This window comes from Phyllobates terribilis, unplaced genomic scaffold (assembly GCF_046119375.1).
Source record: "Phyllobates terribilis strain yellow unplaced genomic scaffold, ASM4611937v1 Scaffold_2__4_contigs__length_985480577, whole genome shotgun sequence".
Lineage (NCBI taxonomy): Eukaryota > Metazoa > Chordata > Amphibia > Anura > Dendrobatidae > Phyllobates > Phyllobates terribilis.
The window spans coordinates 952,488,167-952,516,151 of record NW_027362762.1 but is presented as its reverse complement, the minus strand read 5'-3'; the positions used below and the strand labels follow the sequence as shown (position 1 = coordinate 952,516,151).

General features: G+C 48.5%; 1 protein-coding gene across 1 annotated transcript; it reads left to right on the top strand.

Annotated features, from left to right (window-relative positions):
- TMEM39A (transmembrane protein 39A) lies at positions 1–27,984 on the top strand. The gene is made up of 9 exons (XM_073668570.1): positions 1–257; positions 14,689–14,876; positions 18,779–19,001; positions 20,620–20,703; positions 21,283–21,437; positions 23,064–23,412; positions 23,589–23,776; positions 23,854–23,974; positions 27,550–27,984. Exons 2-9 carry the CDS (start codon positions 14,764–14,766, stop codon positions 27,781–27,783), a joined length of 1,467 nt encoding a protein of 488 aa, XP_073524671.1. The 5' UTR covers positions 1–257; positions 14,689–14,763; the 3' UTR covers positions 27,784–27,984.
- Position 27,985: the final 1 nt, after the last annotated feature.

Below are 27,985 nucleotides of genomic sequence, written 5' to 3'. Positions count from 1 at the left end.
ACTCACTGAGCATGCGCCAAGCGTCGCTCGGTGATGACGCCATCGATTCGCTCTGCCACGTCTCTCCTGGGCAGCTGCGGAGAGTAAAGGGAAGAAGAGAGCTGGGGAGGCAGCGGCTGCAGGAAGAGGGGTGTCCCGCTCCCCCGCAACCCTCCCCCAGGACGTGCACCCTGCATGGGCTCACTATGCGGCAGGCAGCCCCGTGCCAGAGACCAGCCCCGACCGATGACTGAGCTACTGCTGCTGCCCTTACATGTGTGAGTACCAGCCCGCACCTCTGCTGCAATGTGTCACCACAGAATACTGCAACTGTGCACTCATCCTGCTGCACATGCTTCTGTCCAGCTGGTGGGGAACTACAACTCCCAGCATGCACTGACAGCCTTCATCTGCCAGGGCATGCTGGGACATGTAGTTTCACAGAAGCTGAGCAGTCACAGGTTGCAGATTACTTCTGTATACCCCTGTATATACACACAGTATCCCCGCTATATACACAGTGTCATCCGCCGGGCATGCTGGGACATGTAGTTTCACAGAAGCTGTGCAGTCAGGTTGCAGATTACTTCTGTATACCCCTGTATATGCACACAGTATCCCCGCTATATACACAGTGTCATCCGCCGGGCATGCTGGGACATGTAGTTTCACAGAAGCTGAGCAGTCACAGGTTGCAGATTACTTCTGTATACCCCTGTATATACACACAGTATCCCCGCTATATACACAGTGTCATCTGCTGGGCATGCTGGGAGTTGTAGTTTCACAGAAGCTGTGCAGTCAGGTTGCAGATTACTTCTGTATACCCCTGTATATGCACACAGTATCCCCGCTATATACACAGTGTCATCCGCCGGGCATGCTGGGAGTTTTAGTTGTAGTTTCACAGCAGCTGTGCAGTCAGGTTGCAGATTACTTCTGTATACCCCTGTATATACACACAGTAGCCCTGCTATATACACAGTGTCATCCGCCAGGCATGCTGGGAGTTGTAGTTTTGCAGCGGGCAGACTGCAGATCACTATTCAATCACCTTTACTCAGGGCACAATGGAAGTTACAGTTTCCCAACCGCTGGAGCTACTGTATGTCCTGGCTGCAGACTGTAAGGACATGCTGGAAGTTGTAGTCCTACTATGGTTGGTTTGCAGAACACATGTGTATGTGCATGCCATTATCATGTAGCATCTGCTGCAAGCTGTCAGGGCTTGCTTGGAGTTGTAGTTTCTCAACAAGTTGTATCTTGAGATCACTGGAAGCTGCAAACTGAACCTGCTGGGAGTTGTAGTCCTACTATGGTTTGGGTTGCAAAACACGTGTATATGCCATGATCATGATATAACATCTGCTGCAAACTGTCAGGGCATGCTGGGAGTTGTAGTTTGTCAATATTAGGTGGCATCTGAGATCCCAGGATGCTGTTGAAGCCGCAGATTGAACATGTTGGGAGTCGTAGTTCACGCAAATGCACGTCTGCACATGACAGAGCAATAAAATGCATGATCACACCTCCTGCGGCCTGTATGGACATGCTGGGAGTTGTAGTTCATACACGTACACGTCTGCACACGGCCGAGCAATAAAATGAATGATCACACCTCCTGCGGCCTGTGTGGACATGCTGGGAGTTGTAGTCCTGACAGCATTTTTTTACTTCTCATTCATCTTTGTCATGTTAATTCATTTTTAGATCATTGTGGCGTCTGGGACATCCCATCCAAACTATTCACAGCCGCTTTTGGAGTAGATCGCGTTCTGAGCTGAATTGTGATTTCTGCTCCGGTGGTGACTAGAACTTAGAACTTTCTCCTTCTGTATTTTTCCATCTGTTGTGTCCAGTCTGCTCCTAGAAGATCTTCTCTGAGCCTTCCATTCACTGACAGCAAGCAGAAATCTTAAAATAATCAGATTTGAAGCCAAAAGTTAAAAATTGGCTGCGGTGGGAAAGGGGTTATCTGCCATGAAAGAATTTGTGATTTCTGTGATTCCTGCGCCCCTGCTTCCCCTACTTGTATGAAATGTGGCATGGTGCCCTGCGCACCAGGTAAATAAACCCTGAACCCATGCCGCCCCTGCAGTTATATAAACCGGGCAAACATCCGTCCGTCGCCCTCTGTGTTCTCCTTTTATCACCCTGCGAATCATTCAGAAAACTAACACTTTACGTTGTTTAAAAGGCAATTCCCTAGAAAATAATTAAACTTTTCCACTTTTCTTGAATTTCGGTCTTCACTGCCGTTCTTGCATTCTATTCATGAATCAGGATGCACTGGATGAACAGAGCTGATGCTTCCAAATAGTCATATTCTGGGAACCGATCTCACGCTGGAAGCTCCTCGATAGTTGGATGGATATCTACGATCTGACAACGTGATTATCCGGGCAAACGAGCTGTAATTATCACTAAGATGCAGAGATTTCCAGGGATCATATCGCAAAAGTATGGCCGCCCATTATAATACCCTACCAGCTGCCTAGACAAACCATTATAAGATCCGTCAGCCTGCTTGCTGATGGTTTCCAAGTTGCAACAATTTTTTTTTTCATGCTAATTATCGTTATGACTTCAAATCTTGCTGGGCTGAGGGCAGCTGTGTGCAGAGAGCTCCCCCTAGTGGTGACTACAGGCTGCAAGAATTGTATTAATTAAAGAGTGATCCAGGGTTTAATTTTTTTTTTTTAATGAATGCAAGGAATGTGTTGAAATAGAAAAAAAAAATTGCTAGCCCCTTAAAGGGGTTATCCCATGATTGAAACATGTCCACAGGAAAGGTGATAAGTATCAGACCGCCGGGGGTCCGACCATTGAGCCTGTAAATGGCGCTTACCATAGTATTGCCGTATATAGGCCAAGTGATCAAATTGGGACTTGAAAATTAATGTTTTTAAAAATAGGAAAAAAAAAAGTCCCTTCTGTAAAAGTCCATAGTACGAAAAATATAAAAAAAGAAACTACAAAATTGTGTTTTTATTATTTTTGGGGGGCACTGGTCTCCAAAAAAAATGCGATAGATACTTTACTTTTTTTTTATCTCGAAATAGCACTGATAAAAAATATCAGCTTGGCCATGCATAGAAAAAAAAAAACAGGCCCCCACACAGCCAGCATCATTGCTGAGGTCTGTGATTGGCTGCAGTGGTCACGTGGATGTAAGAATGTCACCACTGCAAGATCAGCGGAGCTGGAGCGGCGGGGGATCTATAGAATGAGTATTGGATTTTTTTTTCTTTTTTAAAGCGTATATTTTGCGGTCAGAAAAAAATGAAATTAAATTCTGGATGTTCCCTTTAACTTCAGGACGCAGAGCATTTCCTTTTCTCGTATATGCTTGGTATTTTGGGGGCAGCTGTTGACCCCATTAATACGGGGCCAGGTTGAGGACTTCTCGGTGTCCCCCATTCTGGTCCTGAGCCCGTCATCACACAATACTCCTCTTATTCACACACAATGGATATTTGCTTTGGGAGTCACTTGTGACCTCATGTATTTATCTCTTCTCACCACTTAAAGGGGAATTATCCATTTATGAAGGATTATGACCTCAGCGACCGGAGCGTTCACTTCATAAATAATCTACAATTAGTCACAGGATACCAGACGTCCACAAACTCTCCATATTGTTACATGGTGGCTATACTCTACTCACTGCCGGAGCTGGAGATCGGAGAGGTGATACCTGATTACTTGTGCCCTGAATGGTTAATAGCATAATGTCAGTTCTGTTTTCCAGATATCACTTCTACACGGCACCGACTGTGGTTCGCAGTGCAGGTTCTTTCCTGCTCAGCCATTAGCACATAATCAGCCCAAGCAGATATGTAATTTGTCTTTAAGATTGGACCTGATTGGCTGGAATATTTACTGTGCTTACCTGTACTGATCCTAAACTACAATCTGTATTATACTCCAGAGCTGCACTCACTATTCTGCAGGCGCAGTCACTGTGTACATACATTACATTACTGATTCTGAGTTACATCCTGTATTATACTCCAGAGCTGCACTCACTATTCTGCTGGTGCAGTCACTGAGTACATACATTACATTACTGATCCTGAGTTACATCCTGTATTATACTCCAGAGCTGCACTCACTATTCTGCTGGTGCAGTCACTGTGTACATACATTACATTACTGATCCTGAGTTGCCTCCTGTATTATACTCCAGAGCTGCACTCACTATTCTGCAGGCGCAGTCACTGTGTACATACATTACATTACTGATTCTGAGTTACATCCTTTATTATACTCCAGAGCTGCACTCACTATTCTGCTGGTGCAGTCACTGTGTACATACATTACATTACTGATCCTGAGTTACATCCTGTATTATACTCCAGAGCTGCACTCACTATTCTGCTGGTGCAGTCACTGTGTACATACATTACATTACTGATCCTGAGTTACATCCTGTATTATACTCCAGAGCTGCACTCACTATTCTGCTGGTGCAGTCACTGTGTACATACATTACATTACTGATCCTGAGTTACATCCTGTATTATACTCCAGAGCTGCACTCACTATTCTGCTGGTGCAGTCACTGTGTACATACAGTACAGACCAAAAGTTTGGACACTCCTTCTCATTTAAAGATTTTTCTGTATTTTCATGACTATGAAAATTGTACATTCACACTGAAGGCATCAAAACTATGAATTAACACATGTGGAACTATATACTTAACAAAAAAGTGTGAAACAACTGAAAATATGTCTTATATTCTAGGTTCTTCAAAGTAGCCACCTTTTGCTTTGATGACTGCTTTGCACACTCTTGGCATTCTCTTGATGAGCTTCAAGAGGTAGTCACCGGAAATGGTCTTCACTTCACAGGTGTGCCCTGTCAGGTTTAATAAGTGGGATTTCTTGCCTTATAAATGGGGTTGGGACCATCAGTTGTGTTGTGCAGAAGTCAGGTGGATACACAGCTGATAGTCCTACTGAATAGACTGTTAGAATTTGTATTATGGCAAGAAAAAAGCAGCTAAGTAAAGAAAAACGAGTGGCCATCATTGCTTTAAGAAATGAAGGTCAGTCAGTCCGAAAAATTGGGCAAACTTTGAAAGTGTCCCCAAGTGCAGTTGCAAAAACCATCAAGCGCTACAAAGAAACTGGCTCACATGAGGACCGCCCCAGGAAAGGAAGACCAAGAGTCACCTCTGCTTCTGAGGATAAGTTTATCCGAGTCACCAGCCTCAGAAATCGCAGGTTAACAGCAGCTCAGATTAGAGACCAGGTCAATGCCACACAGAGTTCTAGCAGCAGACACATCTCTACAACAACTGTTAAGAGGAGACTTTGTGCCGCAGGCCTTCATGGTAAAATAGCTGCTAGGAAACCACTGCTAAGGACAGGAACAAGCAGAAGAGACTTGTTTGGGCTAAAGAACACAAGGAATGGACATTAGACCAGTGGAAATCTGTGCTTTGGTCTGATGAGTCCAAATTTGAGATCTTTGGTTCCAACCACCGTGTCTTTGTGCGACGCAGAAAAGGTGAACGGATGGACTCTACATGCCTGGTTCCCACCGTGAAGCATGGAGGAGGAGGTGTGATGGTGTGGGGGTGCTTTGCTGGTGACACTGTTGGGGATTTATTCAAAATTGAAGGCATACTGAACCAGCATGGCTACCACAGCATCTTGCAGCAGCATGCTATTCCATCCGGTTTGCGTTTAGTTGGACCATCATTTATTTTTCAACAGGACAATGACCCCAAACACACCTCCAGGCTGTGTAAGGGCTATTAGACCAAGAAGGAGGGTGATGGGGTGCTACGCCAGATGACCTGGCCTCCACAGTCACCAGACCTGAACCCAATCGAGATGGTTTGGGGTGAGCTGGACCGCAGAGTGAAGGCAAAAGGGCCAACAAGTGCTAAGCATTTCTTGGAACTCCTTCAAGATTGTTGGAAGACCATTTCCGGTGACTACCTCTTGAAGCTCATCAAAAGAATGCAAAGAGTGTGCAAAGCCGTCATCAAAGCAAAAGGTGGCTACTTTGAAGAACCTAGAATATAAGACATATTTTCAGTTGTTTCACACTTTTTTGTTAAGTATATAATTCCACATGTGTTAATTCATAGTTTTGATGCCTTCAGTGTGAATGTACAATTTTCATAGTCATGAAAATACAGAAAAATCTTTAAATGAGGTGTGTCCAAACTTTTGGTCTGTACTGTACATTACATATCCTGTACTGATCCTAAGCTACAATCTGTATTATACTCCAGAGCAGCACTCACTATTCTGCTGCTGCTGCAGTCACTGTGTACATACATTACTGATCCTGAGTTACCTCCTGTATTATACTCCAGAGCTGCACTCACTATTCTGCTGGTGCAGTCACTGTGTACATACATTACTGATCCTGAGTTACATCCTGTATTATACTCCAGAGCTGCACTCACTATTCTGCTGGTGCAGTCACTGTATACATACAGTTAGGTCCATATATATTTGGACAGAGACATTTTTCTAATTTTGGTTCTAGACATTACCACAATGAATTTTAAACAAAACAATTCAGATGCAGTTGAAGTTCAGACTTTCAGCTTTCATTTGAGGGTATCCACATTAAAATTGGATGAAGGGTTTAGGAGTTTCAGCTCCTTAACATGTGCCACCCTGTTTTTAAAGGGACCAAAAGTAATTGGACAATTGACTCCAAGGCTATTTCATGGACAGGTGTGGGCAATCCCTTCGTTATGTCATTCTCAATTAAGCAGATAAAAGGCCTGGAGTTGATTTGAGGTGTGGTGCTTGCATTTGGAAGGTTTTGCTGTGAAGAAAACATGCTGTCAAAGGAGCTCTCCATGGAGGTGAAACAAGCCATCCTTAAGCTGCAGAAACAGAAAAAACCCATCCGAGAAATTGCTACAATATTAGGAGTGGCAAAATCTACAGTTTGGTACATCCTGAGAAAGAAAGAAAGCACTGGTGAACTCATCAATGCAAAAAGACCTGGGCGCCCACGGAAGACAACAGTGGTGGATGATCGCAGAATAATCTCCATGGTGAAGAGAAACCCCTTCACAACAGCCAACCAAGTGGACAACACTCTCCAGGAGGTAGGCGTATCAATATCCAAATCTACCATAAAGAGAAGACTGCATGAGAGTAACTACAGAGGGTTCACTGCACGGTGCCAGCCACTCATAAGCATCAAGAATAAAAAGGCTCGACTGGACTTTGCTAAAAAAACATCTAAAAAATCCAGCACAGTTCTGGAAGAACATTCTTTGGACAGATGAAACCAAGATCAACCTCTACCAGAATGATGGAAAGAGAAAAGTATGGCAAAGGCGTGGTATAGCTCATGATCCAAAGCATTGCACATCATCTGTAAAACACGGCGGAGGCAGTGTGATGGCTTGGGCATGCATGGCTGCCAGTGGCACTGGGTCACTAGTGTTTATTGATGATGTGACACAGGACAGAAGCAGCCGAATGAATTCTGATGTATTCAGAGCCATACTGTGTGCTCAGATCCAGCCAAATGCAGCCAAACTGATTGGTCGTCGTTTCATACTACAGATGGACAATGACCCAAAACATAAAGCCAAAGCAACCCAGGAGTTTATTAAAGCAAAGAAGTGGAATATTCATGAATGGCCAAGTCAGTCACCTGATCTCAACCCAATTGAGCATGCATTTCACTTGTTAAAGACTAAACTTCAGACAGAAAGGCCCACAAACAAACAGCAACTGAAAACTACCGCAGTGAAGGCCGGGCAGAGCATCAAAAAGGAGGAAACACAGCGTCTGGTGATGTCCATGAGTTCAAGACTTCAGGCAGTCATTGCCAACAAAGGGTTTTCAACTAAGTACTAGAAATGAACATTTTATTTACAATTATTTAATCTGTCCAATTACTTTTGGTCCTTTTGAAAACAAGGGTGGCACATGTTAAGGAGCTGAAACTCCTAAACCCTTCATCCAATTTTAATGTGGATACCCTCAAATGAAAGCTGAAAGTCTGAACTTCAACTGCATCTGAATTGTTTTGTTTAAAATTCATTGTGGTAACGTCTAGAACCAAAATTAGAAAAATGTTGTCTCTGTCCAAATATATATGGACCTAACTGTACATTATGTGATATTTGCTGCTTTATAGAATGGTTACATACAGCATGTTGTTTTTGGTGCCTATACAGGAATCTGCCCTCTGTGTGTCTCTCCAGATTTTGAAACTACAACTCCCAGCATTGTGGGGTCCAGCTTTACTAATAGATTTCAAAACTATCTACATATTATCAGCCTTCCTCCATCTTAAAGAGACACTAACCCTTTAGTCTCCAGCTTATCCTGCAGTGTCTGCTATGAGTCACACTTTCTATTTATCTCAGTAAATGTCTCTGAAGGTTCTCAGCACTGGAGAGATGACACAAAGTTATTATCTTCAGTGACAGGGAGTTTTCTATAACTCTTTCCTTCTGAAAAAAACTTTTTAGCCTTTCCCAATTTGAAATGGTCGATAACAGAGAGCAATAGCTTGCTTTCCAATCGACAACTAATAAAAACATGTAGTTGAAAGGGCCTGTCTCGTGTGGACTATTAGGACGTAAGTATATCATAGAGGTAGGTACTTAATATTTGGGACAGGACGTAACAGTGTGATGGCTGTGATTGTCCACCATGATAGCTCTCATAGGGATCTCCTTTTGTTACCCTGAATATCGTTCATGCCCTTCCCCTCCCCCCAGCAGTCAGTCAGGGATCACTCCTCCCTCCAATTCATCTCACTGTGCAGAGATCTGCTTGATAGAATCTGTAAAATAAGTCAGGAGGGAAGCAGCTAACTTCTCCACCTGTGTGTCTGTGTATATGTATGAGTTTTTTGCAAGTTTATGACCACTTATAGAATGTGTTCAAAGTGCTGCCCATTGTGTTGGATTGTCGATGCAACCCTCTTCTCCCACTCTTGACCCACTGATAGCAACACCGCAGAAGAAATGCCAGCACAGGCTTCCAGTATCCGTTGTTTCAGATGCTGCACATCTCGTATCTTCACAGCATAGAAATTGCCTTCAGATGACCCCACTGGTGGATAGTGGTGGTGGGGGGGGTTGCTGCAGCAGAGGAGCGTTGCACAGGCAGTAACCGCTGCTGCAGCTACCTCGTGTGCCTGCTGCTACAGGTAAATGAATATTCACTCTTCTCCATGTCAATGGGAGTGGAGAAGAGTGAATATTCATTCTCGTTAGTAGCAGGCACAGAGGAGCGCTAAGCCGCGGCTGCGATTGATAGTGCCCGCTATTAAAGAAAATGCATATTCACTCCTCTCCACGCCCATAGTCCCGGCGTGGAGAGGAGTGAATATTCCTCCACCTCACCTCAGCTTCTGAGGGTGCAAGGCTGTGACGTCATGCTCTGCTCAGATGCTGACATGAGCTGCTGGCAGAACAGGATGCAGCACTGGAGCAGAGGTGAGGGAGGAAGGAAGGTGAGTATAAGTGGTTTTTTTTTTAGTTTTTTTTTTTTCATGTGTAAAGTGATGGGGAGGGTGGCATGTATACCAGGATAGGGGGATGAGGAGGCCATACATACTAGGATTGGGGATGAGGGATGACATGCTTACAAGGATGGGGGCCATTCTTACCAGGATGGGGAGCATGCACGGCAGGATTTGGGGATGAGGGGAGCCACGCACGGCAGGATTTGGAGATGAGGGGAGCCACGCACGGCAGGGTTTGGGGATGAGGGGAGCCACGCACGGCAGGGTTTGGGGATGAGGGGAGCCACGCACGGCAGGGTTTGGGGATGAGGGGAGCCGCGCACGGCAGGGTTTGGGGATGAGGGGAGCCGCGCACGGCAGGGTTTGGGGATGAGGGGAGCCGCGCACGGCAGGGTTTGGGGATGAGGGGAGCCGCGCACGGCAGGGTTTGGGGATGAGGGGAGCCGCGCACGGCAGGGTTTGGGGATGAGGGGAGCCGCGCACGGCAGGGTTTGGGGATGAGGGGAGCCGCGCACGGCAGGGTTTGGGCATGAGGGGAGCCGCGCACGGCAGGGTTTGGGCATGAGGGGGGCCACGCACGGCTGGGTTTGGGCATGAGGGGGGCCACGCACGGCAGGATGGGGAAATTTTCCATTAGCTGCTGCATTTCCCACCCTTGGCTTATACTCGAGTCAATATTTTTTCCCAGTTTTTTGTGGTAAAATCAGGCGCCTCGGCTTATACTACAGTATATATGGTAACTGAAAACTTAATGCTACAACACAATCAACCTGCTTATGAAATACTAAATGCGGGGAATCCAGAAATGTAATTTTTTTTATTTTTTTTAAATTGGAAGTGGTTCCAGAAATATGAAGTTATATTAAGGGATTTCCATCGTACGATACTGCATGTGCTAGAAATCAAAGCGTCCGAATTAATTCTTTAGCATAAAACACATATACAAATTTTTTTCATTCGTGTGAAGCCAGGGTTCTTTGTATATTATACACTGCACCTATTTGCCGTTGCTTTTATAAAAGCCAGAGCCAATAAACACTTCCGTAACGCCATTTACTGATTTAGTAATTATGACAACTTTGTTGTTTATCGTGTAAAAAGGCTGAAAGTAAATAGACCTGGGTAATATGAGTTAGGTTTTATTATGTACAGCACACTTTTCTAGCTTCCGAAACGTATTTGTTTCAGAGCTCGGGCTGCCAGTGTTTACCTAAATACACATCAACACTGCTGGAGGTCTTATACAGCGTTTCAAGAAATGAAAAGGAATTTATCCCTGACACGTGCAGGGCATTGGTGGCAAAGTAAGAGAGAAGTAGCTAACTTCTCCACCTACCTGTATATCAAAACTGAGGCATGAATTCAGTAAAATGAAGACATCAGAAAGGAAGGTGGCTAACTTCTACCTAGATTTATGTAATTTCAATCTGTTTAAACAAATAATCAGGATGTAGCTAACTTCTCCACCTATGTATATCCTAATATAGATTTACTATAGATGGAAGCTTGAGACAGCAGTAGGAAAGTTAAGACAAGTAACCTATAACTGGGTCAAGTAATTCATAGGTGAACACAGTGGAAGAGGAAGTAGCTAACTGTTAAAACTGTTATCTGTATGATCAGCGAGAAAGTAGCTAAACTTCTCAACCTGTTAAATGTCAATATTACTGAAAACCTGAGCCGTAACTGCATGAAAATTGAATGGGTCGTCCACTACTTAGATATTGACAACTCCCTGGAACATCAGGAAAAAATAAGGAAAAACACAGAATTTAGAACAGACATTTTTATTGTTCACCCCAAACATAGACATTTTTGGAAATTCACTTTTCTGGTGACCGGGTGTCCGCTAACTGCTTCCTTGTGAGCTGGTGCTTTCTGTCCTGGGAATCTCAGATTTTCTCCCATCTATTTGAGCTCCTGTCTCTTTTTTTCCAACCGTTTCACCCATCATTGTGGCCGATTGGCCATTCGATACCTACACGATGGCGTGCTGAAGACCTAAAGTTCTTGAGCTCAGTTGAGGATGGCGGAGACGCCTCCTTGGTCTGGTTCCAGCTTTTCTTCCTTCTACTTTCGCACTATGAGCGTTCTCCGCTGTCATGGAAAGTAAAGCGTCCATACTTCTCTGAGAAGCGCTAATAAAATATGATGTCTTTGTGCCAAGTATAGAAGCCAGTTTTGCCTGTGCTGTCCTCTAGTGGCTAAACAAGGACACTGCAAACTGAACAGAGAACGTCTCGCTTTACATCTTGCTGCGAAATTTAATGCCACCTTTATAATTTGTAGAAAGATAAAGGGAGTATCCCAGAATTGAATAAAACATGACTGCGTGTCCCCCCCCCCCCCCAAAAAAAAGGGGGGGGAGGCGCTTTGAAAAGGCATTATTTCACATTTTCCCACGCTATTAACACCCCCGGCCCAGACATACAGTTGCGCGGACAGAGCAGAACTAATAGGTGGAATTATGTAGGTGCAGCCATGATGGAAGGGATGGAGCTCTTTAGACAGGGCTAGTGATGTCACGGGGTGAAAGGTGAAGCTCAGCTCGGCACAGCTGGCAGTGTCACAAGATATATCTTGTGACGTCACAGGGTGAAGGGTGCAGCTCGACGGTGCTGCTGGTGATGTCACTACACGTCATGTTCCAGTGGAAGTAAAGAATCTCTTTCCTGCTAGAAGAGAGAACGGGGGGAGGGACGGACAGGGAGAGAACATGACATGTGCACTAACATCACCAGCTGTGAGGAGGAGCGCCACCCTTCACCCTGTGACCTCACCGGCTGTAAGGAGGAGCGCCACCCTTCACCCTGTGACCACCAGCTGTGAGGAGGAGCGCCACCCTTCACCCTGTGACCACCAGCTGTGAGGAGGAGCGCCACCCTTCACCCTGTGACCTCACCAGCTGTGAGGAGGAGCTCCACCCTTCACCCTGTGACCTCACCAGCTGTGAGGAGGAGCGCCACCCTTCACCCTGTGACCTCACCAGCTGTAAGGATGAGCGCCACCCTTCACCCTGTGACCTCACCAGCTGTAAGGATGAGCGCCACCCTTCACCCTGTGACCTCACCAGCTGAAAGGAGGAGCGCCACCCTTCACCCTGTGACCTCACCAGCTGTAAGGAGGAGCGCCACCCTTCACTCTGTGAGCGCACCAGCTGTGAGGAGGAGCGCCACCCTTCACCCTGTGACCTCACCAGCTGTAAGGAGGAGCGCCACCCTTCACGCTGTGACCTCACCAGCTGTAAGGATGAGCGCCACCCTTCACCCTGTGACCTCACCAGCTGTAAGGAGGAGCGCCACCCTTCACCCTGTGACCTCACCAGCTGTGAGGAGGAGCGCCACCCTTCACCCTGTGACCTCACCAGCTGTGAGGAGGAGCGCCACCCTTCACCCTGTGACCTCACCAGCTGTGAGGAGGAGCGCCACCCTTCACCCTGTGACCTCACCAGCTGTGAGGAGGAGCGCCACCCTTCACCCTGTGACCTCACCAGCTGTGAGGATGAGCGCCACCCTTCACCCTGTGACCTCACCAGCTGTAAGGAGGAGCGCCACCCTTCACCCTGTGACTTCACCAGCTGTAAGGAGGAGCGCCACCCTTCACTCTGTGACCTCACCAGCTGTAAGGAGGAGCGCCACCCTTCACGCTGTGACCTCACCAGCTGTAAGGATGAGCTCCACCCTTCACCCTGTGACCTCACCAGCTGTGAGGAGGAGCGCCACCCTTCACCCTGTGACCTCACCAGCTGTGAGGAGGAGCGCCACCCTTCACCCTGTGACCTCACCAGCTGTGAGGAGGAGCGCCACCCTTCACCCTGTGACCTCACCGGCTGTGAGGAGGAGCGCCACCCTTCACTCTGACCTCACCGGCTGTGAGGAGGAGCGCCACCCTTCCCCCTGTGACCTCACCGGCTGTAAGGATGAGCGCCACCCTTCCCCCTGTGACCTCACCGGCTGTAAGGATGAGCGCCACCCTTCCCCCTGTGACCTCACCGGCTGTAAGGATGAGCGCCACCCTTCCCCCTGTGACCTCACCGGCTGTGAGGAGGAGCGCCACCCTTCCCCCTGTGACCTCACCGGCTGTAAGGATGAGCGCCACCCTTCACCCTGTGACCTCACCGGCTGTAAGGATGAGCGCCACCCTTCCCCCTGTGACCTCACCGGCTGTGAGGAGGAGCGCCACCCTTCCCCCTGTGACCTCACCGGCTGTGAGGAGGAGCGCCACCCTTCCCCCTGTGACCTCACCGGCTGTAAGGATGAGCGCCACCCTTCACCCTGTGACCTCACCGGCTGTAAGGATGAGCGCCACCCTTCACCCTCTGACCTCACCGGCTGTAAGGATGAGCGCCACCCTTCACCCTGTGTCCTCACCGGCTGTAAGGAGGAGCGCCACCCTTCACCCTGTGACCTCACCGGCTGTGAGGAGGAGGAGCGCCACCCTTCACCCTGTGACCTCACCGGCTGTGAGGAGGAGCGCCACCCTTCACCCTGTGACCTCACCGGCTGTGAGGAGGAGGAGCGCCACCCTTCACCCTGTGACCTCACCGGCTGTGAGGAGGAGGAGCGCCACCCTTCACCCTGTGACCTCACCGGCTGTGAGGAGGAGGAGCGCCACCCTTCACCCTGTGACCTCACCGGCTGTGAGGAGGAGGAGCGCCACCCTTCACCCTGTGACCTCACCGGCTGTGAGGAGGAGGAGCGCCACCCTTCACCCTGTGACCTCACCGGCTGTGAGGAGGAGGAGCGCCACCCTTCACCCTGTGACCTCACCGGCTGTGAGGAGGAGGAGCGCCACCCTTCACCCTGTGACCTCACCGGCTGTGAGGAGGAGGAGCGCCACCCTTCACCCTGTGACCTCACCGGCTGTGAGGAGGAGGAGCGCCACCCTTCACCCTGTGACCTCACCGGCTGTGAGGAGGAGGAGCGCCACCCTTCACCCTGTGACGTCAGAGATCAGGTTGTAAGGCCCGCCTCTTTGTTTGCTATGCAGGTGATTGACATCTATTGTTTTCTGCTGTCAATTGTTTCCGGCAGAATGTAGTGATTTTTTTGGTGAGATGATTGACAGGAAGTCTACAGAAATGCCCCTTGATCACGAGCTCACCTCACCCCTCTCCGCTTTATAGTCCACCTCCATAGTCTCCTCTTATAATGGTTCTGTACAATTATAAGCTTCTCGCCGCAGGGTTATAAATCTTCATCTAATTTTCTTTTTTTTTTTTCTCTCTAACAGAGCTGAATATTCCCGCTCGCTGCATCGTAGGCCTCGGAGTGGAGCTGACTGTTGGATGTGTACCGGTACCTTGTCATGCCCGGCGGAAGAAGGGGTCCTAGCCGGCAGCAACTGAGCCGTTCCGCTTTGCCCTCACTGCAAACCTTGGTTGGTGGGACTTGTGGCAATGGCACAGGGCTGAGAAACAGGTCAGAGCCTTAAAGTACCCTCCGGAAAAAAATTATATTGAGGCAAATGACGTCCAGGTGCCACTAGGTGGCGCCATTGTGCATCACATCAGCTGCAGGATCGGGCGATAACCTAAGTGTCCATCATCTGTCTGATCTGTAGGCATTTTGTTGCTTAGTCATTTAGGAACTGAAAACGAAGCCTTGGCCGCTGCGGATCACATTCATCATTAATACCTAACGGGAGTTTCCTGGTTTTATTTGTTAAATGGCGCGTGTGAGCGCACATGTGTTTTCAGTTCCTAAATGACTAAGCCTCAAAATCGTTCCACTATTAAAAAGCTGCATCTAAAAAACATTTCAGATTTTAGATCCGTTTTTACGCGACTTGCTGCCTCTTGTCTTTCCGCCCGCTCTCTTACACATTCTGTTAGCTGCTTTTCTGCTCACTTTCTCTCGTTTGTTCCCCTTTGCTCTTGCTCACTTACCTTTTGTGCATCTGTTCTTTTCTGTTTTTACTTTAAGCTCTTCTCACTTTTGCGCTTATTCGCTTCTTGCTCGTTTACGATTTTCTCCTTCCACGCCGTCTTGCTCTTTTACTTTTCCCTGTCTCTCGGTGTATCACGGCTCTTTTTGCATGCTTGCTCACTTTCTCCTCTCCATCAATATCACCTTGCTTTTTGTCACTCCGCACGCTTTTATCGTCTCACTTTTGCGCTTGTTCGCTTCTTGCTCGTTTACGATTCTTTGCTTTGATGTCCTTCTCTTTTACCTTCACCGTTTCACCGCTCTTGTTTTCTTTTCTTGTTTCTCATGCTTGCTCTCCATCGATATCTTCTTTCTTTTTGCTCGCTCCGCACGCTTGTTTCTGACTGTTAGGCTGTGTGCCCACGATGCATTTTTCCGCAGCCGCAATTCCGCTGCAGAAACGCTTAAAAAACGCTTGGTAGAAGTCCTGCCATGTTCCCCAATGATAATCCGCACGTGCTGTGCACATGCTGCCAAAATTTCCGCTGCGGATTATCATTGCGGAAAAATATGCAGCAATTATTTTGTGGAAGCGCGGCGTTTTCGCCGCCATTGACTTGCATTGGAATGGATGGAATCCGCATTACTGCATCTGTAGATGCGCATTCCATGCATTTCAATGTGCGGATGGTACCAGGGTCTGGAGAAGAGGTGGACTGAAGGACCTGCCATGACGTCATTTAGTCATGTGACGGGTGACGCAACCACTGACGTCAGCAGGTCCTTTTAGACCACCGCGAGCTGCCAGCAAGCCGAGACACATCGAATAAGGACACCGGGGGCCATCAGAAGGTAAGTATGATATATTTTTTTTTTTTTACCATTCTTTTATGGTCACACTATATAAATCAATGCTGTTTGCATGGATTTATATAGTGTGACCAAGTTGACAAGCACTTTCCAAGTGATGCTAAAATCGCTTGAAAAAGCGCTTGTCAACCCGCATGCGGAAATGCATGTGAAGAACGCTTCATTTCCGCATGTCCCTGGCAGGAAAACGTATGTACAATCCGCATGCACAATCCGCATGTACAATCCGCATGCACAATCCGCATGTGTTTTTTCTGCCAGGAAGATGCAGAAACGCTCAGGAGAAAATCCGGAGCGTTTCCGCATCGTGGGCACATAGCCTTAGTGTGGTCTCTTTGGTCTCATTCTCCCCGGCTTCTCTCTTGCTGTAAGTTTTTCCACGCTTGTTTCTCGTTTGTGCTCACGGTGTTTTGCACTTTCATGCTCTTATCGTTGCTCACTTGCTCTTTCCCATTGTATTTCACTTGCCTCTTTTTACCTCCTGATCTTTGGCCTTACTCACAGACAGGTTGTTTTTCTGCGTATGACAGTAACGCGTACCATTAGTTTTCTGTATCCTCTATGTGTCTATCTGTGTTTTTCTCATATTAAAAAAAATAAATCTATATTTTAAACTTTTCTTGCCCGTTAAACAGCTGGAAAGAAACACCGTACTCGGTGCTGTTTTTTTTTTTCTTTTTTATGTATTTTTTTGCTTGCACTTTTCTGACTACTTTATAGTTTTATTTTCCGGTTTTGGAAACCCCCGTCACCAGACACAGTTTATTATTTAAAAAAAAGAAAAAAAAAATGCAAATCTGTTCTTTACTCATTCTTCCCTGTGGAGCTGTGGTAGAAACTCGATCCAGACCCGGAGAGGGTGAGTAAAGATCAGGAGGTTTTTTTTGTCGGTTATTGTCTGCGGCGCTGACGTTATGTCGACAGCATTGCGGCCCAAATTGATGGCACGAGTCTCTGAGCTCGCTGATTGGTTGCAGTGCTGTCAATGTGACGTCAGCGCTGCAGACAATGACACCAGAAGTAGTGATGGAGGCTCAGCGCTGGACCTGGGGATTTCCTATATTGGAAAAACCTTTAACGCATCCTCAATCTTGCCCACATACCCGCTTGCTATAATGGTGGTGTGCCACGTAGCAAGCGGCACACTTTAACCTGCACGTCACCCAAGACTTAGTCTTTTTGCACGCTTGTTCTCGCTCTTGCCTTTTCGTTGCTCTCTTGTTCTGTTTCACTCGGGTTCGTCGTCTGCACTGCTCGCTCTTTCAGTCTCACTCTCGCCTGCGGCGCTGCTCTCTCTTTCAGTCTCACTCTCGCCTGCGGCGCTGCTCTCTCTTTCAGTCTCACTCTCGCCTGCGGCGCTGCTCTCTCTTTCAGTCTCACTCTCGCCTGCGGCGCTGCTCTCTCTTTCAGTCTCACTCGCCTGCGGCGCTGCTCTCTCTTTCAGTCTCACTCTCGCCTGCGGCTCTGCTCTCTCTTTCAGTCTCACTCTCGGCTTCGTTGCCTGCGACGCTGCTCTCTCTTTCAGTCTCACTCTCGGCTTCGTCGTCTTCGCTGCTCTCTTTCAGTCTCACTCTCGGCTTCGTCGTCTGCGCTGCTCTCTTTCTCACTCTCTGCTTCGTCGTCTGCGCTGCTCTCTTTCAGTCTCACTCTCAGGTCACTCTCGCCTGCGGGCTGCTCTCTCTTTCAGTCTCACTCTCAGGTTTGTTGCCTGCGCTGCTCTCTCTTTCAGTCTCACTCGCCTGCGGCGCTGCTCTCTCTTTCAGTCTCACTCTCGCCTGTGGCGCTGCTCTCTCTTTCAGTCTCACTCTCGCCTGCGGCTCTGCTCTCTCTTTCAGTCTCACTCTCGGCTTCGTCGCCTGCGACGCTGCTCTCTCTTTCAGTCTCACTCTCGGCTTCATCGTCTTCGCTGCTCTCTTTCAGTCTCACTCTCGGCTTCGTCGTCTGCGCTGCTCTCTTTCTCACTCTCGGCTTCGTCGTCTGCGCTGCTCTCTCTTTCAGTCTCACTCTCAGGTCACTCTCGCCTGCGGGCTGCTCTCTCTTTCAGTCTCACTCTCGGCTTCGTCGTCTTCGCTGCTCTCTTTCAGTCTCACTCTCGGCTTCGTCGTCTTCGCTGCTCTCTTTCAGTCTCACTCTCGGCTTCGTCGTCTGCGCTGCTCTCTTTCTCACTCTCGGCTTCGTCGTCTGCGCTGCTCTCTCTTTCAGTCTCACTCTCAGGTCACTCTCGCCTGCGGGCTGCTCTCTCTTTCAGACTCACTCTCGGCTTCGTCGTCTTCGCTGCTCTCTCTTTGTCTCACTCTCGGCTTCGTCGTCTTCGCTGCTCTCTCTTTCAGTCTTGCTCTCGCCTGCGCCGCTGCTCTCCGTTTCGCTCTCGCCTGCGCCGCTGCTCTCCGTTTCGCTCTCGCCTGCGCCGCTGCTCTCCGTTTCGCTCTCGCCTGCGCCGCTGCTCTCCGTTTCGCTCTCGCCTGCGCCGCTGCTCTCCGTTTCGCTCTCGCCTGCGCCGCTGCTCTCTCGTTCACTATTTCTGTAAATTTTTTATCTCTTCCTGTTTGATGATAACCCTGACCCTTGTTCTCTCTCCCTTGTAGGAATTGCAGTGCCGTTGGCGTCTCTGCCCCTCCGATAACTGCCTTGATCACCCCAGAGCCGGTGCGTCACTGCCGTATTCCTGACCTGCCGCTGGACGGGAGTCTTCTCTTCGAGTTCCTCTTTTTCATCTACCTTCTTGTGTCGCTCTTCATCCAGTACATAAACATATACAAGACGGTTTGGTGGTATCCGTACAATCACCCGGCCTCCTGCACTTCTTTGGTGAGTAAGAGACTTGACCAATTTGCTTAAAGTGATACTCCGCAGAAAGTCTGCCATGTGCAGGGCTCTTTAACTCCCGTCCTGCCAGAACCCAGGCGGGTAATGAATGGAGAGGTGGCCACCGCACTGCGTGAGGGCAGGGGACGGGAAGATCATTGTCAAGATCACAGCTTAGTGTCCGTGAATGGAAACATTGTGTGAATATATACTGTACTGTGCAAAAGTTTTAGGCAGGTGTGGGAAAAATGCTGCAGAGTAAAGCTAAGTGCCCACGATGCAGAAATGCTCCAGATTTCTCCTGAGCGTTTCTGCATCTCCCTGGCAGAAGAAACGCATGCGGATTGTACATGCGGATTGTACATGCGGATTGTACATGCGTTTTTTCTTCCAGGTAGAAGCGTTTTTAACATGTGATTTTGCATGTGGGTTGACAAGAGATTTTAGCATCACTTGGAAAGTGCTTGACAACTTGGTCACACTATATAAATCCATGCAACCGGGATATATAGTGTGACCAAGTTACGCTGCTGCAAATGCAGCATCAATAGTAATAAAAAAAAATTAAAAAAAACATTATACTCACCTTCACATGGCCCCCGGTCTCCTGTACGGTGCGTCCAGCATCTTCGGCGGCACCCGGAGCTCTAAAAAGGACCTTCCATAACGTCATTTAGTCATGTGATGGTCACGCGACCATCACCTGACCGCTGACGTCAGCGGTTGTGTGACCGTCACATCAGTACCTGGCGACCGCCCCATCTCCTCCGTCATCAGTACCTGGCGACCGACCCGTCTCCTCCGTCATCAGTACCTGGCGACCGCCCCGTCGCCTCCGCCATCTGTACCTGGCGACCGCCCCGTCGCCTCTGCCCTCAGTACCTGGCGACCTCCCGTCGCCTTTGCCTTCAGTACCTTTCGACCGCCCCGTCGCCTCCGCCCTCAGTACCTTTCGACCGCCCCATCTCCTCCGCCCTCAGTACCTTTCGACCGCCCCATCTCCTCCGCCCTCAGTACCTTTCGACCGCCCCATCTCCTCCGTCATCAGTACCTGGCGACCGCTCCGCCATCTGTACCTGGCGACCGCCCCGTCGCCTCTGCCCTCAGTACCTGGCGACCTCCCGTCGCCTCCGCCCTCAGTACCTTTCGACCGCCCCGTCGCCTCCGCCCTCAGTACCTGGCGACCGCCCCGTCGCCTCCGCCCTCAGTACCTGGCGACCGCCCCGTCGCCTCCACCCTCAGTACCTGGCGACCGCCCCGTCGCCTCCGCCCTCAGTACCTGGCGACCGCCCCGTCGCCTCCGCCCTCAGTCCCTGGCGACCGCCCCGTCGCCTCCGCCCTCAGTCCCTGGCGACCGCCCCGTCGCCTCCGCCCTCAGTCCCTGGCGACCGCCCCGTCGCCTCCGCCCTCAGTCCCTGGCGACCGCCCTGGGCGGTCACATTTGTGCTACTATTGTGTTTGTGTCATAGAGCGTTGTCTAGACTGATGCTATTGTAACAAAACCTCAACTGAGAGAATATTGCATTGTCCTCTTATTTTGACCCGATGTCTCGCCGCTTTGTCTCTGGGTATTTGGAGCCTTCGGGGTCCAGACAGATGACGCTGACTCTTTGTCTTGCAGAATTTCCACCTTATTGACTATCACCTGGCAGCTTTTATCACAGTAATGTTGGCCCGGCGCCTGGTCTGGGCCCTGATTTCACAGGTAGGTGCTTGTCTGGGAAAGTTTGGCTTTCATGCAGTACTGCATTTCTCCTGTAGGGGCGCTGCAGCTACAGTGATCAGTTACTGGGGAACTTCTCAGGAGCTAGACGTGCAGTTACCATATTAAGGACAAGAACTTTGACACCTCCCCTCCTTCTTTAATATCATCAGCGTCGTCACTCAGAAATGGACATTAATCAGAAAAAAAAATAAATTATTTTAAGAGAAACTTTCTTAATTAACTTTTTCCCGCTCCATCCTGAAAAGGGGTAATTTGAAGGGGTTGTCCATTGTTAGAAAAACATGGCTACTCTCTTCCGAAAACCACGCCACAACTATCTATGGTATTGTGTGGTACTACAACTTATCTGAGCTGCAGTACCAGACACAACCAGTGGGAAGCAGTGGCGCTATTTCCTTTATTTATGATCAAAAGCCCACAAATTACTGACCTGTATGACATTCCCCAGGACTTGTATTATTGAGGTCTTTGATTGGACAGTAATGGTTTGTTACCATTCTGTAAGAAGTCAGTATGAGAGGTTTCTAATGGCTGATGCCTTGTACATCTCTCCTTTAGGCCTCTCAGGTAGGATCAGCGTCCATGGTACAGTACAGCGCCCTGATCACCGCCCGCCTGGTCCTGCTCACGCTGTGCGGGTGGGTTTTTTGCTGGACTCTGGTCAATCTGTTCCGCAACCATTCAGTTCTGAACTTGCTCTTCCTGGGCTACCCGTAAGTGTCCTCTGTGCTCTGTGAGTCTAAAATAAAGCACTCACTACATAAAGATTTATACAGCCACCACTAGGGGGAGCTCACTACATTCAGATGTATACAGCCATCACTAAGGGGAGCTCACTACATAAAGATTTATACAGCCACCACTAGGGGGAGCTCACTACATAAAGATTTATACAGCCATCACTAGGGAGAGCTCACTACATTCAGATTTATACAGCCACCACTAGGGGGAGCTCACTACATAAAGATTTATACAGCCATCACTAGGGGGAGCTCACTACATTCAGATGTATACAGCCATCACTAAGGGGAGCTCACTACATAAAGATTTATACAGCCATCACTAGAGAGAGCTCACTACATAAAGATTTATACAGCCATCACTAGAGGGAGCTCACTACATACAGATTTATACAGCCACCACTAGGGGGAGCTCACTACATACAGATTTATACAGCCACCACTAGGGGGAGCTCACTACATAAAGATTTATACAGTCACCACTAGAGGGAGCTCACTACATACAGATGTATACAGCCACCACTAGAGGGAGCTCACTACATACAGATTTATACAGCCACCACTAGGGGGAGCTCACTACATAAAGATTTATACAGCCACCACTAGGGGGGGAGCTCACTACATACAGATTTATACAGCCACCACTAGGGGGAGCTCACTACATATAGATTTATACAGCCACCACTAGGGGGAGCTCACTACATACAGATCTATACAGCCATCACTAGGAGGAGCTCACTACATACAGATTTATACAGCCACCACTAGAGGGAGCTCACTACATACAGATTTATACAGCCACCACTAGAGGGAGCTCACTACATACAGATTTATACAGCCACCACTAGAGGGAGCTCACTGCATACAGATTTATACAGCCACCACTAGGGGGAGCTCACTACATAAAGATTTATACAGCCACCACTAGGGGGAGCTCACTACATGAAGATGTATACAGCCACCACTAGAGGGAGCTCACTACATACAGATTTATACAGCCACCACTAGAGGGAGCTCACTACATACAGATGTATACAGTCACCACTAGAGGGAGCTCACTACATACAGATTTATACAGCCACCACTAGGGGGCGCTCACTACATACAGATTTATACAGCCACCACTAGGGGGCGCTCACTACATACAGATGCATACTGCCACCACTAGAGAGAGCTCACTACATGAAGATGTATACAGCCACCACTAGGGGGAGCTCACTACATGAAGATGTATACAGCCACCACTAGAGGGAGCTCACTACATACAGATTTATACAGCCACCACTAGAGGGAGCTCACTACATACAGATTTATACAGCCACCACTAGAGGGAGCTCATTACATACAGATTTATACAGCCAACACTAGGGGGAGCTCACTACATACAGATGTATACAGTCACCACTAGAGGGAGCTCACTACATACAGATTTATACAGCCACCACTAGGGGGCGCTCACTACATACAGATTTATACAGCCACCACTAGGGGGCGCTCACTACATACAGATGCATACTGCCACCACTAGAGGGAGCTCACTACATACAGATGTATCTGGCGTCCATTGATGATTTGATGATCTTGTTTGTCGCCCCCCAGGTTCGGCGTTTATGTACCTCTCTGCTGCTTTCACCAAGACAGCCGATCCCAGCCTTTGCCCACAGACTGCGGATACCTCGTTCAGGACTCGTTAGTGGAGGACGGTGCTAATGGCGTGGCCACCCTCGTCAGACCCAAAGACTTCCTCTCTCTCCTACGCGAGTCTTTGAGGGAGCAGTTTAATTCGTCCCCTACCATCCCCTCCCACAGCTGTCCGCTGTCTCCGGACCTCATCCGTAACGAAGTCGAGTGCTTAAAAGCGGACTTCAATCGCAGGATCAAGGAGGTCCTCTTCAACTCTTTATTCAGTGCCTATTACGTGGCTTTTCTGCCGCTGTGCTTCGTAAAAGTAAGTTCCTGTAGGTTTAGATATTTACATCCTTCCTCAATTCCTACCTCCTATTGCTCCAAACACCACCCAAGCTGCAGCAAGAGTCTCACATCTGAGCTCTTTCACGTCTTAAGAGGTAAAGCAGTTTGTATAAGAGGTGGAGTTGTCCTTTAAGCCGTTGTCTTCTGTTGCAGAGCACTCAGTATTACGACATGCGCTGGTCGTGTGAGCACCTCATCATGGTGTGGATCAATGCCTTCGTCATGTTGACCACGCAGCTGCTGCCCCCCAGATATTGCGACTTGCTGCACAGGTCGGCATCGCATCTCGGCCGGTGGCAGAAATTAGAGCCCGGGTCGTACAGCAACGCACCGCAACATATGTGAGTGGAGCGCCGTGTGTGTGTCGTATGTGCCTCCTGTTATATCTGCGTCTAATGGCTCCTCTCTCTGTTCACAGCTGGTCAGACAGCACAGTATGGCCGCAGGGCGTACTCGTACGGCACAGCCGGACGTTATACAAAGCTGTGGGGCCGTACAATGTAGCAGTGCCTTCAGATATCTCACACGCCAGATTTTATGTGAGTAAATAGAGTCTACATCAGGATTATTTTTTATTTGGTTCCAGTGATAATCAGTCTGTCTGTCTGCAGCCACCACTAGGGGGAGCTCCCTGTATACAGAGATACATAAGATTCTGTCTGCAGCCACCACTAGGGGGAGCTCCCTGTATACAGAGATACATAAGATTCTGTATGCAGCCACCACTAGGGGGAGCTCCCTGTATACAGAGATACATAAGATTCTGTCTGCAGACACCACTAGGGGGAGCTCTTTGTATACAGAGATACGTGATAAGATTCTGTCTGCAGTCACCACTAGGGGGAGCTCCCTGTATACAGAGATACATGATAAGATTCTGTCTGCAGCCACCACTAGAGGGAGCTCCCTGTATACAGAGATACAGGATAAGAATCTCTCTGCAGTCACCACTAGGGGGAGCTCCCTGTATACAGAGATACATGATAAGATCCTGTCTGCAGCCACCACTAGGGGGAGCTCCCTGTATACAGCGATACATGATAAGATTCTGTCTGCAGCCACCACTAGGGGGAGCTCCCTGTATACAGAGATGCATAAGATTCTGTATGCAGCCACCACTAGGGGGAGCTCCCTGTATACAGAGATACATGATAAGATCCTGTCTGCAGCCACCACTAGGGGGAGCTCCCTGTATACAGAAATACATAAGATTCTGTCTGCAGACACCACTAGGGGGAGCTCTCTGTATACAGAGATACGTGATAAGATTCTGTCTGCAGCCACCAGTAGGGGGAGCTCCCTGTATACAGATACATGATAAGAATCTGTCTGCACTCACCACTAGGGGGAGCTCCCTGTATACAGAGATACATGATAAGATCCTGTCTGCAGCCACCACTAGGGGGAGCTCCCTGTATACAGAGATACATGATAAGATCCTGTCTGCAGCCACCACTAGGGGGAGCTACCTGTATACAGAGATACATAAGATTCTGTCTGCTGCCACCACTAGGGGGAGCTCCCTGTATACAGAGATACATGATAAGATCCTGTCTGCAGCCACCACTAGGGGGAGCTACCTGTATACAGAGATACATAAGATTCTGTCTGCTGCCACCACTAGGGGGAGCTCCCTGTATACAGAGATACATGATAAGATTCTGTCTGCAGCCACCACTAGGGGGAGCTCCCTGTATACAGAGATACATGATAAGATCCTGTCTGCAGCCACCACTAGGGGGAGCTCCCTGTATACAGAGATACATGATAAGATCCTGTCTGCAGCCACCACTAGGGGGAGCTCCCTGTATACAGAGATACATGATAAGATCCTGTCTGCAGCCACCACTAGGGGGAGCTCCCTGTATACAGAGATACATGATAAGATTCTGTCTACAGCCACCACTAGGGGGAGCTCCCTGTATACAGAGATACATGATAAGATTCTGTCTGCAGCCACCACTAGGGGGAGCTCCCTGTATACAGAGATACATGATAAGATCCTGTCTGCAGCCACCACTAGGGGGAGCTCCCTGTATACAGAGATACATGATAAGATTCTGTCTGCAGCCACCACTAGGGGGAGCTCCCTGTATACAGAGATACATAAGATTCTGTATGCAGCCACCACTAGGGGGAGCTCCCTGTATACAGAGATACATGATAAGATTCTGTCTGCAGCCACCACTAGGGGGAGCTCCCTGTATACAGAGATACATAAGATTCTGTCTGCAGACACCACTAGGGGGAGCTCTTTGTATACAGAGATACGTGATAAGATTCTGTCTGCAGTCACCACTAGGGGGAGCTCCCTGTATACAGAGATACATGATAAGATTCTGTCTGCAGCCACCACTAGGGGGAGCTCCCTGTATACAGAGATGCATAAGATTCTGTATGCAGCCACCACTAGGGGGAGCTCCCTGTATACAGAGATACATGATAAGATCCTGTCTGCAGCCACCACTAGGGGGAGCTCCCTGTATACAGAAATACATAAGATTCTGTCTGCAGACACCACTAGGGGGAGCTCTCTGTATACAGAGATACGTGATAAGATTCTGTCTGCAGTCACCACTAGGGGGAGCTCTCTGTATACAGAGATACGTGATAAGATTCTGTCTGCAGTCACCACTAGGGGGAGCTCTCTGTATACAGAGATACGTGATAAGATTCTGTCTGCAGTCACCACTAGGAGGAGCTCCCTGTATACAGAGATACATGATAAGATTCTGTCTGCAGCCACCAGTAGGGGGAGCTCCCTGTATACAGATACATGATAAGAATCTGTCTGCACTCACCACTAGGGGGAGCTCCCTGTATACAGAGATACATGATAAGATCCTGTCTGCAGCCACCACTAGGGGGAGCTCCCTGTATACAGAGATACATGATAAGATCCTGTCTGCAGCCACCACTAGGGGGAGCTACCTGTATACAGAGATACATAAGATTCTGTCTGCTGCCACCACTAGGGGGAGCTCCCTGTATACAGAGATACATGATAAGATCCTGTCTGCAGCCACCACTAGGGGGAGCTACCTGTATACAGAGATACATAAGATTCTGTCTGCTGCCACCACTAGGGGGAGCTCCCTGTATACAGAGATACATGATAAGATTCTGTCTGCAGCCACCACTAGGGGGAGCTCCCTGTATACAGCGATACATGATAAGATCCTGTCTGCAGCCACCACTAGGGGAGCTCACTGTATACAGAGATATATGATAAGATCCTGTCTGCAGCCACCACTAGGGGGAGCTACCTGTATACAGAGATACATGATAAGATTCTGTCTGCAGCCTCCACTAGGGGGAGCTCCCTGTATACAGAGATACATGATAAGATTCTGTCTGCAGTCACCACTAGGAGGAGCTCTCTGTATACAGAGATACGTGATAAGATTCTGTCTGCAGTCACCACTAGGAGGAGCTCCCTGTATACAGAGATACATGATAAGATCCTGTCTGCAGCCACCACTAGGGGGAGCTACCTGTATACAGAGATACATGATAAGATTCTGTCTGCAGCCACCACTAGGGGGAGCTCCCTGTATACAGAGATACATGATAAGATTCTGTCTGCAGCCACCACTAGGGGGAGCTCCCTGTATACAGAGATACATGATAAGATTCTGTCTGCAGCCACCACTAGGGGGAGCTCCCTGTATACAGAGATACATGATAAGATTCTGTCTGCAGCCACCACTAGGGGGAGCTCCCTGTATACAGAGATACATGATAAGATCCTGTCTGCAGCCACCACTAGGGGGAGCTCCCTGTATACAGAGATACATGATAAGATCCTGTCTGCAGCCACCACTAGGGGGAGCTCCCTGTATACAGAGATACATGATAAGATCCTGTCTGCAGCCACCACTAGGGGGAGCTCCCTGTATACAGAGATACATGATAAGATCCTGTCTGCAGCCACCACTAGGGGGAGCTCCCTGTATACAGAGATACATGATAAGATCCTGTCTGCAGCCACCACTAGGGGGAGCTCCCTGTATACAGGTTAAGGTCTGAATTATGCCTTGATTTAATATTTGTGACCCATGATGCAAAGTTTAAAAAAAAGTTTCTCTGCTTGTCTGTCTTTTCTGTCCGGCAGTTCCTGTTCCACCGGCCATTACGACTACTGAATGTCCTGGTGGTGCTGGAGGGCAGCCTGGTGATGTATCAGCTGTACTCCCTGCTCCGCGCCGAGAAGTGGAACCACACCCTGTCCATGGCGCTCATCCTCTTCTGCAACTATTACGTCTTGTTTAAGCTCCTACGGGACAGAATAGTGTTGGGGAAAGCGTATTCTCACCCCCTGAACAGCTACGGACTCAAGCCCCACTGACGGCACACGGCCGCCACCACCACCGCCGCTCGCACGTCCGCGCCATAGCGGACAGACTGGGGAGCAGCAGAGGAAAAGAGAGGGAAAAAAAAAAAGCTAAAAATATTTTCATACACTTCTATTTTTTTCTGCCAATGTTTATAAATATTTAAAATATTTTATATTTTGTATACAATATTTTTTTTTTTTTTTTTTTGTGTTC

Coding starts and splice junctions, on each gene's coding strand:
- TMEM39A (XM_073668570.1), top strand. CDS start 14,764: ATGCCCGGCGGAAGAAGGGGTCCTAGCCGGCAGCAACTGAGCCGTTCC. Junction 20,704..21,282: donor TCTGGGCCCTGATTTCACAG/GTAGGTGCTTGT, acceptor TCTCTCCTTTAG/GCCTCTCAGGTAGGATCAGC. Junction 23,413..23,588: donor TGCCGCTGTGCTTCGTAAAA/GTAAGTTCCTGT, acceptor CTTCTGTTGCAG/AGCACTCAGTATTACGACAT.